The sequence below is a fragment of the Oryctolagus cuniculus genome, chromosome 17 (genome assembly GCF_964237555.1).
Source record: "Oryctolagus cuniculus chromosome 17, mOryCun1.1, whole genome shotgun sequence".
Classification (NCBI taxonomy): Eukaryota; Metazoa; Chordata; class Mammalia; order Lagomorpha; family Leporidae; genus Oryctolagus; species Oryctolagus cuniculus.
This window is the reverse complement of record NC_091448.1, coordinates 25,792,807-25,811,371: the sequence shown is the minus strand read 5'-3', so window position 1 is coordinate 25,811,371 and position 18,565 is coordinate 25,792,807. Positions and strand designations below refer to the sequence as shown.

At 46.8% G+C, this 18,565-nt stretch overlaps 2 protein-coding genes across 9 annotated transcripts in view; one reads left to right on the top strand and one right to left on the bottom strand.

Moving 5' to 3' along the window:
- The window catches only part of KAT7 (lysine acetyltransferase 7), a 34,052-nt gene extending 21,235 nt beyond the window's left edge, over positions 1 to 12,817 (bottom strand). Inside the window, exons 1-5 of one of the 7 annotated variants that reach the window (XM_002719300.5) lie at positions 12,615 to 12,817; positions 8,991 to 9,138; positions 6,265 to 6,441; positions 4,933 to 5,172; positions 2,766 to 2,848 (exon numbers count right to left, since the gene is read on the bottom strand). In XM_002719300.5, the coding sequence (XP_002719346.1) occupies positions 2,766 to 2,848; positions 4,933 to 5,172; positions 6,265 to 6,441; positions 8,991 to 9,138; positions 12,615 to 12,629 (663 nt within the window). In that variant the 5' untranslated portion in view covers positions 12,630 to 12,817. Of the gene's footprint in view, positions 1 to 2,765; positions 2,849 to 4,932; positions 5,173 to 6,264; positions 6,442 to 8,990; positions 9,139 to 12,088; positions 12,560 to 12,614 lie in introns of those variants that run through there. The other 6 variants (XM_002719299.5, XM_051824871.2, XM_051824870.2 and 3 more) reach the window with 6 other exon arrangements.
- Positions 12,818 to 12,831: 14 nt separating this feature from the next.
- Positions 12,832 to 18,565, top strand: part of FAM117A (family with sequence similarity 117 member A) — a 79,814-nt gene continuing 74,080 nt past the window's right edge. For both annotated transcript variants that reach the window (XM_070060836.1, XM_070060837.1), the window contains exons 1-2: positions 12,832 to 12,967; positions 16,778 to 16,944. The gene's annotated coding sequence lies outside the window, so the exon portion shown is untranslated. The remainder of the gene's footprint in view (positions 12,968 to 16,777; positions 16,945 to 18,565) is intronic.

The following is an 18,565-nucleotide window of genomic DNA, read 5'->3' as shown; positions in this document are numbered from 1 at the left end:
CAGTGCCCATGCCGGTTCAAGTCCCAGCTGCTCCTCTTCCTGTCCAGCTCTCTGCTCATGGCCTGGGAAAGCAGTGGAAGATAGCCCAAGTGCTTGCACCCCAGCACCCACATGGAAGACCCAGAGGAAGCTCCAGGCTCCTGGCTTTGGATCAGCTCAGCTCAGCTTAGCTCTGGCTGTTGTGGCCATTTGGGGATGAAAGATCTTTATCTCTCCCTCTTTGTCTGTAACTCCCTCTCAAATAGTAAAAAAATCTTTAAAAAAATTATATTATGCCTTTGTTCAAGCCCTCCAAACGCTTCCCACTGCTATGAGGATAAAAACATACTCCTTCTGCCAAGGCCTGCAAGGTCATTCCTGACCTGGATGGATCCTGCTTCTTCATTTCCCATCATGCTCCAGCCACACAAGCAGACTCTCAACCCCTCAAACCCAACAGTTTATCCCCACCTCACGGCCACTGTGCTCGCTCTTCTGCTTAGACTGTCTTCTCCCAGTTCCAAATACAACTGCCTCTTTGCCATTACCCATGCCCCGGATCAAATTCCAATTCCTTAGGAAGGTCTTCCTGGATCAACCTGGCAACATCAGTGCTCTCTCACTCCAAAAATAGCTACTCTTACTGCCTTTTTTTCTTCTCCTTTTAAAGATTTATTTGAAAGGTAGAGTTACAGATGGGGGGGTGGGAGCTAGAGCTAGAGCTAGAGCTAGAGCTAGAGCTAGAGCTAGTGTTGGTTCACTCCCCAAATGGCCATAATGGCTGAGGCTGGGCCAAGCCAAAGCCAGGAACCAGGAGTTTCATCAAGGTCTCCCAGGTGAGTGCAGGAGCCCAAGGACTTGGGCCATCCATCCTCCGGCACATTAGCAGAGAGCTGGATCAGAAGAGCAGCCGGGACTTGAACTGGTGCCTGTATGGGATGCTGGTGTTTCAGGCGGCGGCCTTATCTGCTACCCCACAGCTCCAGTCCTGAATGCAGTCTTTTATTCATTGAATCCTGATAGCTGTAAAGTATTTGGCACATGCAGCCACAAAAACATATATGATTGAATAAAAATGGTAATATCACTGACCACAAAGGTTTACTGAGAAACTCAAGAACAATCCTGTATGTGCAGGCGCTTTTAAAACTCTGGAGCTTTTTATAAATGTGAGCCATTAGTCTAATCTTTCCATGTGGGATTCTAAACGCAACAGACTTCCTATTTCCAAAATTCTCCTGCTCCTCCACACATGTTTCAGTAGTAAAGATGGATTGCAATGAGCCCAATTCCCCTTGTGAAGTAGAAGGAATTAAAGAGGCAAGATTCTCTCCAGGAATGTTTTCCTTTTATCAGAATTTTCTTGCTCAGACTGAAACTGCTTGGTGCAGGTGTTCGGTGCAGTGAGGACCCTGTCTGGGATGTCTGCAGCCATTTTGGAGTGCTTGGCGTCAGGTCCCAAGTCTGTTCTCAAACCAGCTTCCTGCGGACACATCTGGGAAGCAGTGGGTGATGGCTCACACACTTAGGCTCCCAGCTTTCGCCTGGCCCAACCCTGACCATTGCAGGCATTTGGCAGATTTCTGTCTATTTCTCTGCCTTTCAAATAAAATGAAGAGACATTTTTTAGGAAAAGTTCTACCTTACGAGATGTAAACCCAATTTCAGCTCATCATACTGGAAGACAGAGTAGAGGACAGCCCTGCAGGAACATCACAGTTATTTTCAGACCAAGAAGTTCCCAATGCCCGCCTCTGATGCAGAGTGGCAGAGCTGCTCCTATTTCGGTCTGGCCTCAGACTAATGAGAAGACAATGAGAAGCTCCACACAGAGCAGGAAGAAAACTGCTTTGTTTACAAAGAATTTGGAATGAAGAAAAATAGGAACAGGGTCCTCAGCCTTGTAGTCCACCTCAGTACCGGAAGCACTCCATTTTGCTGAAAGACCCAACACAGGAAGAAGTTTTACCCCTACTGTAGTCTACTTGCAAACAAGAGAACAAACCCCTGAATCAAGAATTAACACCCCGGGAATCTAATTTTCCTCAAAACAGCACTGGCACAGATAGGGATAAGTCTGAGATGCTGGCTTCATTAGCAAGGGAACAATAAACACCCCAAGGACTGCATGCAGTTTGGGTAACCTGTCTAGACACTCCTGAACAGTCCATTTAGTTACCCTTTTCAACTCTTGCTTCCCTACAATTAGTTATTCACCTTCGCTAGCGGAAACCTATACAGGAATATAAAATATAGGATCTTGGCCTTTACTCCTAACAACTTTATCCCCAATTCCCAAAGGTTATTTAGGAACTGTAGTTTTCAAGATCTTAAATGAATTAGCCAAGCGTAAGTGTGATTAAGAGTAAGAAAAAGGAAAAAAGTATTCTGCAGAAATGGAGAAAAGAGGAAAAGAATTATGAAAAAAATTTAAAAAGCAAAATGATTTCATAGATTTATAAGAGAACCTACTGCATAAATACTGAGGTCACATGTGTCCCTATTAATCTTTGAAGTCAATTCTCAATGGAAAATGTATCAATGTACTGGTGGTTGATGTTCCAAGTACTCTATAATCTCCTTGTTAATTTCTTTCAATGTAAGTTTTCTACTTGTCTGTTCAACTATCTTTCTAAAAGACAGTTGTTCCTTTATGTTTCCTGGGTTAGATACAACAACAAAGAACTTTCCCACCTTGCTCATCACTGTAATCCCCAGTGTTTAGCAAAGTGCCCAGCGAGCAAGCACTCGACAAGCGTATGCGGAATGAGTGAGAACACAAGTACCTTGCATTCATCAGCTGAGAGGTTGTGATAGAGTGGGCACCCTGAGATGGAGAAATGTCTCTCATGTTTTCCTGTAAGGTGTCCTGTAAAAAAGAGGGAAAACTTCAATCTCAAGGAAGAAGACTTAAGCTTCAAAGTGTTTTTTTCTCTACAACAAACCTGTTTTACTATTTCATTTCAGTAATGGGTAGAAGTTATTTTCAAAATGAGATATTTATCTGAAAAGAAACATTTTTCTTAAAATTTTATTTATTTGAAAAGCAGTTAGAGAGAGAAAGAAGAAGTTAGAGAAAGAGGTCTTCCATCCACTATTTCACTCCCTAAATGGTCACAATGGCTGCGACTGAGCCAGGCCAAAGCCACAAGTTTCTTCCAGGGCTCCCACATGGGTGCAGGGGCCCAACCACTTGAGCCATCCTCTGCTGCTTTCTCAAGCACATTGGTAGGGAGCTGGATTGGAAATGAAACAGCAGGACTCGAACCAGTGCCCACATGAGGTGCCAATGCTACACACAGTGGCTTAACCCACTGTGCCAACACCAACCCAAAATATTTTTATCTTACTTACGATTTTTTTTAAAGCCAGCAAAACCAGGCTAGGCCCAACTTAATTTTTTTTTTAATATTTATTTATTTGGGGGCAGGCGCTGTGGCTCAGTGGGTTAACGCCCTGGCCTAAAGCGCCAGCATCCCATATGGGCGCTGGTTCAAGACCCAGATGCTCCACTTCCTGTCCAGCTCTCTGCTATGGCCTGGGAAGGCAGTAGATGATGGCCCAAGTCCTTGGGCCCCCACACCCATGTGGGAGACCCGGAAGAAGCTCCTGGCTCCTGGCTTCGGATCAGCACAGCTCCAGCCGCTGTGGCCAACTGGGGAGTGAACCAACGGATGGAAGACCTCTCTCTCTCTCTCTACCTCTCCTCTCTCTATGTAACTTTGACTTTCAAATAAATAAATAAATCTTAAAAAAAAAAAAAAAAAAGATTTATTTATTTGCTGGTGCCGCAGCTCACTTGGCTAATCCTCCACCTGTGGCGCTGGCAGCCCAGGTTCTAGTCCCGGTCAGGGCACAAGATTCTGTCCCGGTTGCTCCTCTTCCAGTCCAGCTCTCTGCTGTGGCCCAGGAGGGCAGTGGAGGATGGCCCAAGTGCTTGGGCCCTGCACCCGCATGGGAGACCAGAAGGAAGCACCTGACTCCTGGCTTCGGATCGGCGCAGCGCGTCAGCCGTAGTAGCCATTTCGGGGGTGAACCAAAGGAAGCAAGACCTTTCCCTCTGTCTTTCTCTCTCTCTCTCTCTCACTGTCTAACTCTGCCTGTCAAAAAAAAAAAAAAAGATTTATTTATTTAAAGTCAGAGCCACTGAGAGAAGGAGAGGCAGTGAGAGAGAGAGAGAGAGAGAGAGATCTTCCATTCACTGGTTCACTCCCCAATCGGCTGCAACAGCAGGAGCTGCGCAGATCTGAAGCCAGGAGCTTCTTCCAGGTCTCCTATGTGGGTGCAGGGGCCCAAGGACTTGGGCCATCTTATACTGCTTTTCCAGGCCATAGCAAAAGAGCTGGATTGAAAATGAAGCAGCTGGCACTTGAACCAGCGCCCATGTGGGATGCCAGCACTGCAGGTGGCATCTTTACCCACTACGCCACAGAGTTAACCCCTTATTTATATTTAACAATTACATAAAGCCCCAAGATCTAAAACTACTAACCTCACAAAAAGCCAAGGTCTCGTGTGTCATCTCTTAGTTTCACAGCTTCTTGACAACAAATCTGTTTTTCTCCTTTCCTTAACAGCATGGCCATGCAGGCACTACTCTGTGCCAGTTTACCCGCCACTAGAGCTCATTAAGTATGAAGCAGGTGCCATAAAATGAGCTAGTTGGAGATAATTAGTCTTTTGTTTTTTTACTTTGAAAAATGAAATTTTTCACTGGGAAAATTTTTCAATAAACTGAATGGTTCAACATAATTTCCTCAAAACTAGATCTATCATTATGGACAATGGGCCAAAAAGCAGAAATCCTTTTATTCAAGTGGACAATTCATTTTTGCTCTGACCATGTGACCAATGAAGAGCCCAAGAAGCATAACACCAAATGTTTCTGGGAGATCCAACTCCAGGGGGACTGAGACCCGCCGAGCAGAGGGGTCAGGAAGCTGGCACACTGACCTAGTGAGTTGCAGCCTGGTGTAGGACACTTCATATTGAAGTTGTAGCTTTCGTGGAAGCGACGGCGCTTGGGGCGGTGAGAGAGGTCGCTGCCGGAGTCCTTCAGGGACATGTCCTTGGCAATGCTCTCATCGTGGGACACGTTGGGGCTGGAGATGTCTATGTCAGACTCCGAGGAAGGTGCATTTCCAGTCGGGGTTCGAGGTGGTGACTCATCATGATCAGCTGCATTTTTGGTTTCTAAAACAAAAGTAATTGCTAGAACCTGTGAATAGGGCTCATTTATAAAGAGGTTTACTATTAAGAAAAGTTTATAGACTTACCAGGTCTTTTTTCTATGGTTTAACGAGTAAATTTTAGCTACTTATCTGCTATAAGGCTAAATGGAAAATGAAGACACTAACACCATTCCTTTTTTGTAACTTTAAATTATGAATAAAATTAATTTGGGGTTTACTTAATAGATTTCACTTATCTGTGTTTCTCCCAGGCTCCTGATCATGGGTAATAAAAACTGAATGGAATAAAATTTTAAAACATGATCATCCAGGAGATACACAGGAGACAACCATGACAATGGCTATCTTTCTGTCTGAATGACACTGAACAGGCCTGCCGAGAGTGTGTGAATGGACTCAGACTCCTGAGTTAGCTTCCTGGGAGTCTAACAATCCAACCCTGAAATTCCAGGCTCCAAATCAGGAATTGTGAACCAAATGCACATGGGGACTGGGCAAGGCCAAACAGATTATCCACTGAAAGGGAGAACAACCATCCAACTCCAGCCAATTACACATGGCTCCCCATGCTCCCAGATTTTAATTAAAAAACAAAACAAAACTACTAGCCCAGGCTTCTACAGGAAATCTCTATATTTTCAAATCGTGGTGACAAACTAAAAAAAATCTTAAACACTGGAAGCAAGCCAACGAACCATGACTGCAAGCTACAAGCAACTCACCAGCTTCTAAATCCCTGCTCTGGGCCCTCTAATTTGGGCTAAGAACTACATAATCTCAACAGCTTTATAATCCCCGTACTAACAGCCACTCTCACTCAGAAACTTGGACGCATGGGATGAAAAGCCTGCCGTAAGAAAATCTGGTTCAAGCCTTCTTTATGTGTGGGTGAGAGGGCCCCAGTCCCTTTTTCCTAGTACAAATCCAATCTAACACTCTCCAGCAACTGTGAACCTCAAGAATACTCTAGTATCAAACCGTCCTCAGGAACACAAGAAAAAGGAACCTAACAGTACTCACTCGGCTGACTTTTGTGTTATCACTCAAGCCCTCCTTCACAGAGAATTAACCCAGGCACACCCTGCCCGCTCACCTCTATCTGAAAAATCAACCGCTTGTTCGGTTTCTGAGCCGGAGGAGCGCGTCTGGCGCAGGGGGTACTTTTTTGGAGTCACAGGGGTGGGCTGCTGCTGACTTCGCGTCACTCTTCGGGTGGAGTAAGCGGGCTCCTCCGTGCCAAAAGACTGCAAATTTCGAACAGGGCTGGAATCTAATCCCAATTTTAAGTGACAATAAAATAAAGAAAATCTGTTTTAGTTACCACCTATATAATTTATCAGAATGCAGCTCCTCCTCCTCCTATTCATACCTCACAAAATCTACAAATCCTTCAAATAGCTATTTTATCAAATAATAAATAAGCAAAGGAGCCTAGCTCTGGTGTAGATATGCGACACAGCATAGCATTAACAGTTTAGGTTCTGAAATCAAGACTGAATTTTATTCAGTTTCACTCCACCACATGAACTAAGTATGGCAAGTTAATTTCTCAAAATCTGTTTCCTGATCTATAAACCAAAAAAGGGAAAATCTTAGTGGCACATTCCTCATAATTTGTGGTGAAGAATAGTAAGTAAGATAACATATATAAAGCACTTACCATGATCTCTGGAACACAGATTATAAATATTAGCTACATCTTCTCTTTCTTCCCTCACTCTAATCCACCATAAGACAGATATTCTACTACTAAAAGTATAACAATATCCTTTTTTAGGGTCTTTTTTTTTTCTGATTACCCTCTCTACTATCCTTATGCAAAACCATAATAGATTCATGAAGGTAACACAAGAAAACAACTTTTTAAGTTCTTCTGGATCGCGAAACCTATTTTGAAGCAACTCTTTTGTATCTTTAGCCTGATGACACTTAAAGGAACTAAAACAAATTCAAAGGCAAAATTTAATAGTTTAAAATTTTACTGATTGATTGATTTGAAAGGCAGAGTGTCAGAGAGAGAGGGAGAGACAGAGAAGAGATAATTTCTACCTGTGGTGCACTCCCCAAATGGCCACAACAACCAGTACCGGGTCAGGCCAAGGCCGGAGCCAGGACCTCCCAAATGGGTAGTAGGGGCCCAAATACTTGGACCATCTTCTGCTGCCATCCAAGCTGCATTATCAGGAAGCTGGACTGGAAGCAGAGCAGCTGGGACTTGCGCCAGTACTCCGATATGGGATGCTCGCACTGCAAGCAGCAGCTGAGCCACGATGCTGACCCCTCACCATATTTCAAACAACAAAAACCCAAAACAGGGGTGAGTTTTATACCACTTAGAGAGCTGGTTCAAGTCCTGGCTCCTCCACTTCCGACCTAGTTTCCTAACGCTCCTGCAAGGCAGATGATAACTTTGTAAGTATTTGGGTTCCTGCCACGCACGTTAGAGACCCAGATGGAGTTCCTAGCTCCTGGCTTCAGTCTAGCCCAGCACCAGCTGTTGCAGGAATGTGGGGAATGAACCAGCGGATGGGAGATCTCTATCTGTTTTTCCTCTCTCTCTGTCAATCTTCCTTTCAAATAACTAAATGTTTAAAAAAAAAAACTCCTAAGATAATGTCAATCTTACAGATTCGCCAAAGGGAAAAAAACTGGAATTCGTAAGCTTTCCTCACCAGGGACTCCTTGGAGTGGAGCCGGAGGGGTTAAGAGCACCCTCCAAATCTAAGCACAGGTGGCTAAATGCAGCAAAGGACCTTCCAACCACATTTTGTCTCTGAGATTCTCAATTCTACACTCTTGGTATTTACACAATGGTATTTGGCTCTATTTATATCTATCAAGAGTGCCTTCAACTACATTCCAGAATTAAACATGGTTTTAGAAGTAGTGGTTCTCCTCCAAAAAATAGTAAGTTCAAGTGATTATGTTAAGTCCCTAAGCTTAAAATCTTTTAACAGAAAGTGAAAGGTAACATGCTCACTTTACTGATGGGAATACCAGTCTAAAGAAGAAATCAGGGACCAGTACTGTGGCCCAGCAGGTTAAGCTGCCACCTGTGATGCCCACATCCCAAGTGAGCGCTGGTTTAAGTCCCAGCTGCTCTACTTCCAATCCAGGTCCCTGCTGATGCTAATGGTGTGGGAAAGCAGCAGCAGATGGGCCAAGTATGTGGCCCCTGGCACCCACGGGGGAGACCTAATGGAGTTAAGGGCTCTGGGCTTCCAGCCATTCGGGGAGTGAACCAGCAGATGGAAGCTCTCTCCCTTTCAAATACATTATTAAAATAGAAAAAAAAAAAAAAAAACCTGAGGGGCTGGCGCTCAGTGTAGCAGGTAAAGCTGCTGCCTATAGTGCTGGCATTCCATCTGGGCGCTGGTTTGAGTCCTGGCTGCCCCACATCTGATCCAGCTCTCTGCTATGGCCTGGGAAAGCAGCAGAAGATGGCTCAAGTCCTTGGGCCCCTGCACCTGTGTGGGAGACCTGGAGGAAGCTCCCGGCTCCTGGCTTTGGATTGGTGCAGTTCCAGCCATTGTGGCCAGTTGGGAAGTAAACCAGCAGATGGAAGACCTCTCTCTCTCTCTACCTCTTCTTCTCTCTTTGTGTAACTCTGACTTTCAAATAAATAAAATAAATCTTTAAGAAGAAATCAAACGTCACATGCATGACTCACACAGCAGCCATTATTTCTTTGCCTCTATAAACTGGACAGTACCAACAGAGCGGCTACTTCTGCATTTGTCAATGAACCATTGTCACGTTAACCAGCACAGTAATATGCCAAGTAAGCAGGAGGAGCGGTCACGAGAATGAAGCTTTTACCTTGAGAACTCTGGCTCAGCCTGGCTGAGGAGCGGGTGACGCGTGCAGATCGTCGGGATGTGCCATCGCTCTCTGAACTATCTGTGTGCTCAAGATCTGTAGAAAAATCGGAATCTTCGGTTCCATCTGAACTACTGCCTGCATTCCTCTGTAACACCATAGATCCAGACATTAGCACTGCCGCATTTACTCTGTGGGTTTGTATTAACACTGGAAATAAAATGCACCGTGACGCTGGAAACACCAAGTTCAAACCTGAGAAAGGATTCTAAGAGCATTTCCCCTTCCGGCACACAGCCTTCCTTATCTTGTTTAGCATATTTAAATGGAGCAACCTACAAATAGGGCATTTTTGTTAAATAAAGAATTCTTACTGTATTATCACTAATTCTGAACCAAATCCATTTGGACATCAGTACCACAAACTGGACGGAAAAGGCCCCAACACAACATGGTCTGGTTGACATAGCCACACATTAGGTCCAAGTCAGTGTGAAAAGTGTTGATGCTAGGCCTCATTTCACTGTAGGGCAGCTTTGTTCAAAGTCTCCATGGACAGCTATCATATTTTTTAGAAAACACACTATTTCAAAATATTATAGCCCACAATTCTAATCCCAAGACAATTTAAAAAGACAAAGATAAAAATCCTTCCTTTTCATGCCATCTATCCTTGAAGCTCTCCACACAATGCAACAGTGCTGAAAACAGCAGCTTGCTCTTGTGTGCATGAAGCAATATTTATCTCCCTGAAGTATTCCAAAACAGGATTTTCGGGGGCAGTACTGTGGTACAGCAGGTTAAAGCCCCAGCCTGCAGCGCCAGCAGGGACGCTGGTTCAAGTCCTGGCTGCTCCACTTCTGATCCAGCTCCCTGCCAATGTGCCTAGGAAAGTAGTGGAGGATGGCTCAAGTCCTTGGGCCCCTGCACCCACGTGGGAGACCCAGAAGAAGCTCCTGGCTCCATTTGGGGAATGAAGCAGCAGATGGAAGAACCTCTCCTTCTCTCTCTCTAACTCTTTCAAATAAATAAAATATATATTTTAAAAAAAAAGCAGGATTTTAAAAATCATCTTTTCGGGACAGGCATTGTGGCATAACATGTAAAGCCATCACCTGCCATGCCGGCATCCCATATGGGCGCCAGTTCAAGTCCTGGCTGCTCCACTTCCAATCCAGCTCTCTCTTCTAATGGCCTGGGAAAGCACTGAAGGATTGCCCAACTGCTTGGTCCCTGCACCCACATGGGAGACCTAGAAGAAGTCTCTGTCTCCTGGCCCAGCCCAGCTGTGGCAGCCGTTTGGGGAGTGAACCAGAGGATGGAAGATATCTCTTTTTCTCTCTTTCTCTCTCTACATCTCTGTCTTTGAAATAATACATACATCTGTGGTGTAACAGGTAAGCTGCTGCCTGCAGTGCCGGCATCCCATATGGGCACTGGTTCGAGACCCAGCTGCTCCACTTCTGATCTGGCTCTCTCAGAGGAGGCTCCTGCCTCCTGGCTTCAGACTGGCCCAGCTCCAGCCATTACCACCGTTTGGGAAGTGAGCCAGTGGATGGAGGACCTCTCTTTCTGCCTCTGTCTCTCTCTAACTCTGCCTTTCAAATAAATGAATAAGTGTTTAAAAAAAGAAAGAATATTTGCTAAAAGCAATAAAAAATTTCAAACTACAAGTCCCGATTCTTTATTCAAAACCCTCAAGGCCAGCGGCTGTTGGAATTCATAATTTTTAAGATTTTAGGGAGCAGGCATTTGACCTAGAGGTTCAGCCTCTGGTTGGGATACCAGCATCCCTTACCACCGTGCCTCGTTCCAACTTCCTGCTAAGGCCCACTCTGAGAGGCAGCAGCTGATGGCTTAAGCAGTTGGGAGACCCGGATTGAGTTCCTCACTCCTTGCTTTAAGCCAGGAACAACCCTGGCTGTTTTGGGCATTCAAGGTGTGAACCAGCAGATGGGAGCTGTTTTTATCTTTCTTTCTCTGCCTCTCAAATAAGTTAATTTTTTTAAAGGAGAAATGTTTAAGATTTTATGAAAAGGAATACTTTGCATATAGCTTACAAATAACACCCCTAATCAAACACATTCATATTTCTACAGCAAAATACACAGTCACACTAAATGAGACACGAAAAGACCATGGGAAGCCTGACAGTTTAGGATAGGTTTGCTGCCAAACAAGTTATTGAAAAGCCTCTTGGAGAACACACTGTATTTGGGGATTGCAGAAGGGGCCTGGGGATCTACTGCAAGGCACCACTACCACTCCTGCATTTGGTCAGCCTTAACATGAGCACCACCTGCCAACCTAGGTGACTTTAGGGGACATTAAAAAAGCATTTAAAACAGAAGGCCTCTGGGGGTTAAAGACTTCAGCAGATTGAGCACGAATACCACCTAGTTTTCCAAAGATTTCAGGGTCACCTGTGGAGAAATGAGATGAATCAAAGTCCTGTAAGAATCAGAGGAAAGCGCCAAGATGAAGGGGAAACCCGAAGGCTCATCTCAGCCCAGTTACCCAGGGTCGGGAACCCCTGACCTCTGACCGCTCCTTCCTCGCCCAGCCCTGAGCTCAGCTCCTCTTTCTGGCTTTACAATCGGCTTCCCTTCTTCCCCAGAGCACATTTAATTGCTCCTTCACTTCCCGCCACGGCACTCTGTACCTTGAAGCAGAAAATGTACTACCTCCTTCAGTTCTTTACATACACGCTTTCCCCATCACACAGTAACACTGCTAAGTCAGAGATCACGCCTAATTGAGCCTGGAATCCCCAGCGATCAGCAGGTAGCAGGCAGGCGATGAACATTTGTTGAACTGAATCGTGTTTCTGTAGTTATGGCTCGGCCACCGCCCATTTCGAGGGGCTTGGGACACTCCCTTGAGACTTCCATGTGTTCCCTTGTAAAAAGAAGGGAAGGGGGAAGAGGGTGTTCCTAGGTGACCTCACAGTTCTAGAAAATTTTTGACTTTCGAACAGGATTTTCCAGCCACTACAGAACCGCAGATTGTGGCTAGAACGCAACAGGCCTGGGCGGGATCCCCTGGAGGGTGGGCGCTGTTTCTCCACCACCCAGTTCTCTGCTTTGTTGTGCCCCCACCTGGAAAGGAAAGAGATCTCCAAAACCCCGCCTCCACACCTATCAACATCCTCAACCGGAAGGGCGGGGATTCACGCCGCCCAATCGACGCCCTGCTAAGCCGCGCCCCCGCGGGACAGACTGCCAAGCCCGACCAATTAGGAGAAGAGGGATCGGTCGCTACAGCCAATTGGAGATTGCTAAGGCCGGGTCCAGACACCACCCCCGCATGCGGGGAGGTGACCGTTGGGCCCAAACAGGCGGTGTAACCAGCCAATCAATACGCTTCAAGACGTTCCAGTGACCAATTAACAATAAGAACGCCTTCGACCCAGGCAAGCAGAGGGCGGGAATAGTTGCAAGCATAGGCCGAGGCCAGGCTTGGGCCCACATTTTTCTGTTGGGTATGCACAGAGAGAGGATAGCTGAGTTAGGTTCGGGAGAACGGGAAGTTGGAACCTAGGCGCTGTGAGGCGTGGCCTACTGCGTCACGCTGCTCCCTCTACTGTCCTTAGAAACCCGCCATCTCTCCTCTCCCGTTTCTCACCTTCCTTCGCGGCATAGCCGGCGGCTGCGGCCCGACGGTTCCGATTCGGGCAGCGGCGGCAGCAGCAGGAACGGTGGCTCCGGCGGGCTCCGTGGCGGCCTCTGTAACAGTCCCAATCCTGCGGACGATCCCAAGTGCCTCCTGCCTTACAGCGTCTGGAGCCTTCTGCGCAGGCGCCGCGGGCTGAAGCGCTTTTTCCTTCACTTCCGGCTGGGGCTCACGTCATTTGACGTTACGGGCCAGAGAGGGTGCTGGGAGGGTCGCTCCTTTCGGTGAGGCTAGCAGGCGCCATTTTGGAGTTGGGCAGGAAGAGGCACCGAGAGTGGAAACCGGGGCCAGCCATTTTTAGTTAGGTGAGTGACGCCCTTTGTGGGCGTGGGTAGCCATTCTTGTTTGGGGCAGAAGCCTGACAATTGAAGTTAACGGTTCTCATCTTTACCTTGGGCAAAATTTCCCTACCCGGTCGTTTTAATTTCTGGATTCGAGGAAAGAAACCCCAGAATTCATCAGGTTGCTGAGATTTAACCCTTTCGTTGCTCATTTGCCTAAAGGACGTTTCCGTTTATCATTTAAAACTCTAAAGTTGGGAAGGGCTGTTTTGAACAAGGAACTTTGTGTTTTAAGAGCCGTTCTGTGTCTCAAAGAGGGTGGGAATAAGGGGCAGGAAAAAAGGAATACAGGGCGTCCGTCATCAGGAAGTTTCCTGTCTGGTAGAGGAGACTTTGTCCTTGCCCTTAGCGAACGGCAAGTAAGTTAGTCGTGGGAGACGGCAAAACCATTCTTGTGGAACTGTGATTCTAAAGAATTCCATTTAGCTGTGTGTGGAGCGCCCACCTCCTTCCCCCACTGTGCTCGGGTTTGCGAGCCCTGGGGGGGGGCCAGAGGTGAAAAATACGCCTTGGTGTCGGGGTGCTGTGCCAAAGTCGGAGAGACTCCTTGAACCCCACTGAGCCCAAATGACCTCTGGTCATTTAAAATAAAAAAGATTTACTTATTTATTTGAGAGGCAGAGTTACAGAGAGGCAGAGAGAGATCTTCCGTCCGCTGGTTCACTCCCAGATGGCAGGAGCTGTGTGGATCCAGAGCAAAGAGCCTCTTCGGGTCTCCCACGCGGGTGCAGGGGCCCAAGGACTTGGACCATCTTCTGCTTTCCCAGGACGGAGCAGAGAGCTGGATCAGACGTGGAGTATCCAGGACACGAATCAGCGCCCATATGGGATGTCAGCGCTGCAGACCACAGCCCTTGCCCCACCTCTGGTCATTTAGCATGAGCCAAAGTTGGGGGAGGGGAGAAAGGGTGGGAATATTTTTGTGTGTGAAGCTGAAGCCCAGAAAAGAATGGATATTTAAATAATAATGGGAGAGTCTAGGAAGAAGTTGGTCCAGGATATTAGGCTGGAAGAAGAGCCCTAAGAAAAGGCTGGTAAAGTGGAGACCTCCCTGGAGGAAGTCTTGAGAAGACCAAGGCTTGACCAAGAGCAACTGGGAGAAATCCAGACAGCCTCAGTCCCTAAGTTAGGATCCTGGACCCCAATATCCACGTGAGGCCAGCTAAGATGGAGATCCACCCCCTGAAGCAGGCAAAGGAATAAAGCAGCAGAAGACAAACACCTGACTGATGTGTTAAACAGAGCACTCTGCAGGTTCCAGACCCTGACCAGCGCTCTCCCCGGCCAGTGCTGACACGGGCAGCTTTTAGTATTTATGATTTATTTTTAGTGCTTAGTAGAAATATCTTTGAATATAATCTACTTGGATTGAGCTGCACACATAAGAACTTACTTGAAATTGGTTCGTGTTTCCTCCTTTGTGCCCTCTCAGCATTTAATTTCACACCACTGCTCCGTTATTTTGCGTTTACTGGTTTGTTCCTAAGGCCACTTGTGGGTGTTCTGGCTCGCAGAGGTGGCAAGGACCTCTTCTATGAAGAGCCTGTCTCAGTGCTTTTGTATCCTTCCTCACAGCGCCCAGCCCGTGTTCCAGTGATGTAAAATGCCTGCTGGGCAGTCAGAATATCATTCTGTTTCACAGTCCGAATGGATGGTACTCAGAGATGAAGAATCCTTCCTAGAAGTCAGTATTTTAGAAGAGCCTCTTGTCTTGATTTGACCACTTATCATACACATATCAGAGTACAGCTCTTCTGTGTTAGCTGGTTCACCTCTTGCACTGGACTCCATAGATTGTTTTAACACTTCAGATAGCACGAAAGAGTTCACCATTTTTGGGGCGGCACTGTGGCATAGTAGGCTAAGCCTCCACCTTCAGCGCCGCCATTCCAAATGGGTGCCTGTTCGTGTCCCAGCTGCTCCTCTTCTAATCTGGCTCCTTGCTGAGGCCCCTGGGAAAGCAGTAGAGGATGGCCCAAGTCCTTGGGCCCTTGCACCCATGTGGAAGACCTCTCTCTGTCTGTAACTCTGACTCTCAACAAAAATTTTTTTTAAAAGTTCACCATTAAAAAAAAAGAGGGGGTGGTATTTAAATGGTAGAGCAACTGAAAGAGAGAGATTTTCCATCTTCTGCCACTCCTCAAATGGTTGCAAAAACAGATTACAGCCTCTAGCCCAGGTAGAAGCCAGGAGACTGGAACTCCTTCCTAGTCTGCCACTTGGGTGTCAGGGGCCCAAGTACCTGGGTCATCATCCACTGCCTTCCCAGACATGTTATCAGGGAGCTGGACCTGAAACAGAGCAGCTGACTCTCTGGCTGGCATTCCCATATGGGATGCCCACATAGGTGGCCGCTTAACCCACTGCTCCACAACACCAGCCCCAAGAACTCACTTTCTTTTTTAAAAATTTTTTTAAATTTATTTATTAATTTGCAAGTCAGAGTTACACAGAGAGAGGAGAGGCAGAGAGAGAGAGAGAGGCCTTCCATCCACTGGTTCACTCCCCAGTTGGCCGCAGCGGCCAGAGCTGGGCTGATCCAAAGCCAGGAGCCAGGAGCTTCTTCTGGGTCTCCCACATGGGTGCGGGGGCCCAAGGACTTGGGCCATCTTCTACTGCTTTCCCAGGCCACAGCAGAGAGCTGGATGGAAGTGGAGCAGCTGGGTCTCGAACTGGCACCCATATAGGATGCCGGCACTTCAGGCCAGGGCATTAACCCACTGCACTACAGCTCCGGCCCGAAATTCACTATTTCATTTAGTTGTAGTTTTTGTCCTTGGAAAGCGTATACTCTGGTGGAAAGGTGAAATCACTAACACCGACAGGATAGAAATAAGGGCTGGTGTGGCACAGTGGGTTGAGAGGCTGCCTGCAACACTGGCATCCGACACGAGCACCATTTCGAGTCCTGGCTGCTTCACTGTCCATCTAGCTCCCTGCTAGTGTGCCTAGGAAGACCCAAATGGAGTTCTGGCCTCCTGCTTTGGCCTGGACCAGCCCTGGTCATTGTGGCCATTTAGGGAATGAACCAGTAGATGGATGATTTCTCTGTCTTTCCCTCTCTTTTTGTAACTCTGCCTTTCAAAACACATAAATAAATCTTTAAAAATAAGGAAAATGAAAGAAAGAAATGTGATCATAAGGGGGAAAATGTGGACTTGAGATGAGTGTATACCAGCAAGGTACATTTAGGAAGGGAAAGAGGAGGTTCTTAAACCCCCTTTTTTAACCAAATAAAATCAGGGTCATTTTTTTTTTTTTTTGCATCGACTGTTGGATTTATACTTTCCTTAGGCAAATTGATAGATATTCTGTTCCCTATTCCCCTTCTATGACATATAATAGGAACATAAATCCTATTTTTTTTTATTTGAAAGAGTGAGAGAAAGATCTTCCATCCATTGGTTCACTCCCCCAATAACTGTAACAGGCAGGTCTGGGCCATGCTGAAGCCAGGAATCAGGAACCCCATCCTGGTCTCTCACATAGGTGGCAGAGGCCCAAGTACATGGACACATTAGTAGGAAGACAGTAGAAAGCTGGATCAGAAGTAGGGTAGGCAGAACTTGAACCTCTGCTCTGATAGGGGATGCTGACATCACAACTGTTGGCCTAACCCGCTGTACCACAATAGCTGCCCCAAATCCTATTTATTCCTCAAGTCTGCTGATGTCTAGTACAGGGTTTTGATGCCAGATCTGGATTTGAATCTCAGCTCTGCCACTTGTTATCTGCATTGCTCTTGGACAAATTTTTAAATTTATCTGTGCCTAGGTTTTCTCATCTGTGCAGTGGAGATACTGCTGGCCGTTGTGCAAGGTTGTTGTAAGGACTGAAGGAAGTGAGTGTTCCATAGCACGTAGCGCAGTTCCTGACAGAGTAAGTCCTCGGGGAGCTGCTTACCTCTCCAGTCACCCTCGTCATGGCTCTAACATCCTAAGGTTTGTAACTCTATCTTTACATGGCCTCAGGGGTTGTTTGTTTTTGTTTGTTCAACCTTCCTTCAGCTCCAGAAAGACTGAGAGGTTACCCAGCATTACATAGCAGCCATTAAGTCATGCCAAATGAGGAAAACAGGCGGGTAAGCTCATAGTTCCAAAACCCTAGAGGGTATTACATGGAGAAAATAAAGGGATGAGTGGGGCCGGGGCTGTGGCATAGTGGATACCTGCAGCGCTGGTATCCCAGATGGGCTCTTGTTCGAGTCCTGGCTGCCCCACTTCCAGTCCAACTCCCAGCTAATTTTCCTGGGAGAGCAGCGGAGGATGGCCCAAGTGCTTGGGCCCCTGCAGGATGAAGCTCCTGGGTCCTGGCTTCAATCTGGTCCAGCCCTGGCCATTGCTGTCAATTGGAGAGTGAACCAGCAGATGGGAGACTTTCTCTCTGCCTCTGCCTCTCCCTTTCTGTAACTCCGCCTTTCAAATAAATAAATATTTTATAAATAATAATAAAGGGATGAGCAAGTGGTACAGAAGAAGAGATGGATTCATGGAAGAAGTGCAACACCATTGGAACTTCATAACTTCATAGGATGAGTACCAGTGGACAAGGTACTGGTCATCAGGGCTTGCGGTGCAAGGGGAACAGCATGCACAGAAGTACAGTGGCACTGCGTAGGGGAGTGACTGAGTAGGCAGGAGGGTGAGCTGAGGTGCTGCTATAAAAAGCAGCAGGAATGGTTTTGGGAACCAGTGACTTCAGTGTCCCACTAAGGAGACTGTACTGGAGCAGGTGGGCAGGTTCTGACGGACTTAGAGCAGAGGAGCCCCATGAGCAGGCTTGCATTTTGCAGGTCTCCCTCTGGCAGCTGTGAGGGAGCCCCAAGACAGGAGAGCAGCAGCTAGAACACTGCTGTAATGACCTGAGCTGGAGGTGAGGGGGACTGGAAACAGTAGTGGTGCCAGGGGGGTCTTTTGTTGTATGTCCTGGTACATTTTCTTACTTGTAGCTGTGTCTTCTCCAGTTACATTTGTAAGCTCTGTAAAAGACCCCTCAGCTTCCTTTAAAATACTCCTCTGTCAGTAAAATGATAGATTCCATATTTCAAATACAAATCTAGTTCGTTTTTTGTCTCAAAGACCTGGGAACTCCTGAAGTTTTGGATCCCTGGCTGGCTGGCCATACGGTGTCCCACTTCTCCCTTGTTGCCTGGCACCTGAAGAGGCTCAGCTCTGAATTGAATGTTCTCGACCCCACTGCCAGAGAGTGGCTTAGTTAGGAAAGCCATGTGCAGAGCCAGCCATCCTCCCCACTTAAGCCTCTTTCTGACCAGTCGTGTGCCCGAGAGGAGTTAGGGACAGCCATTTCCTCTGCATGTGGATGACTGTCTTGGAAGGTGGAAGAAGCATGCCTTGACCTTTTAAAGACAATGCTAGCGCAGCCAGGCCAGTCTCATAACTTCTGAGTGAAAGTATTGGCCTAGTCTCTATCCCTTTGGGAGAATCTTGGAGTTTGCTGATGTGACTATAATTCATATTAAAAATCTTCATTTTTAGCTGCCTTAAAAATAGCACAGTCACAAACAGACCCCCTCTGCCTCACTTACTCTTGCTGGGGATGGCA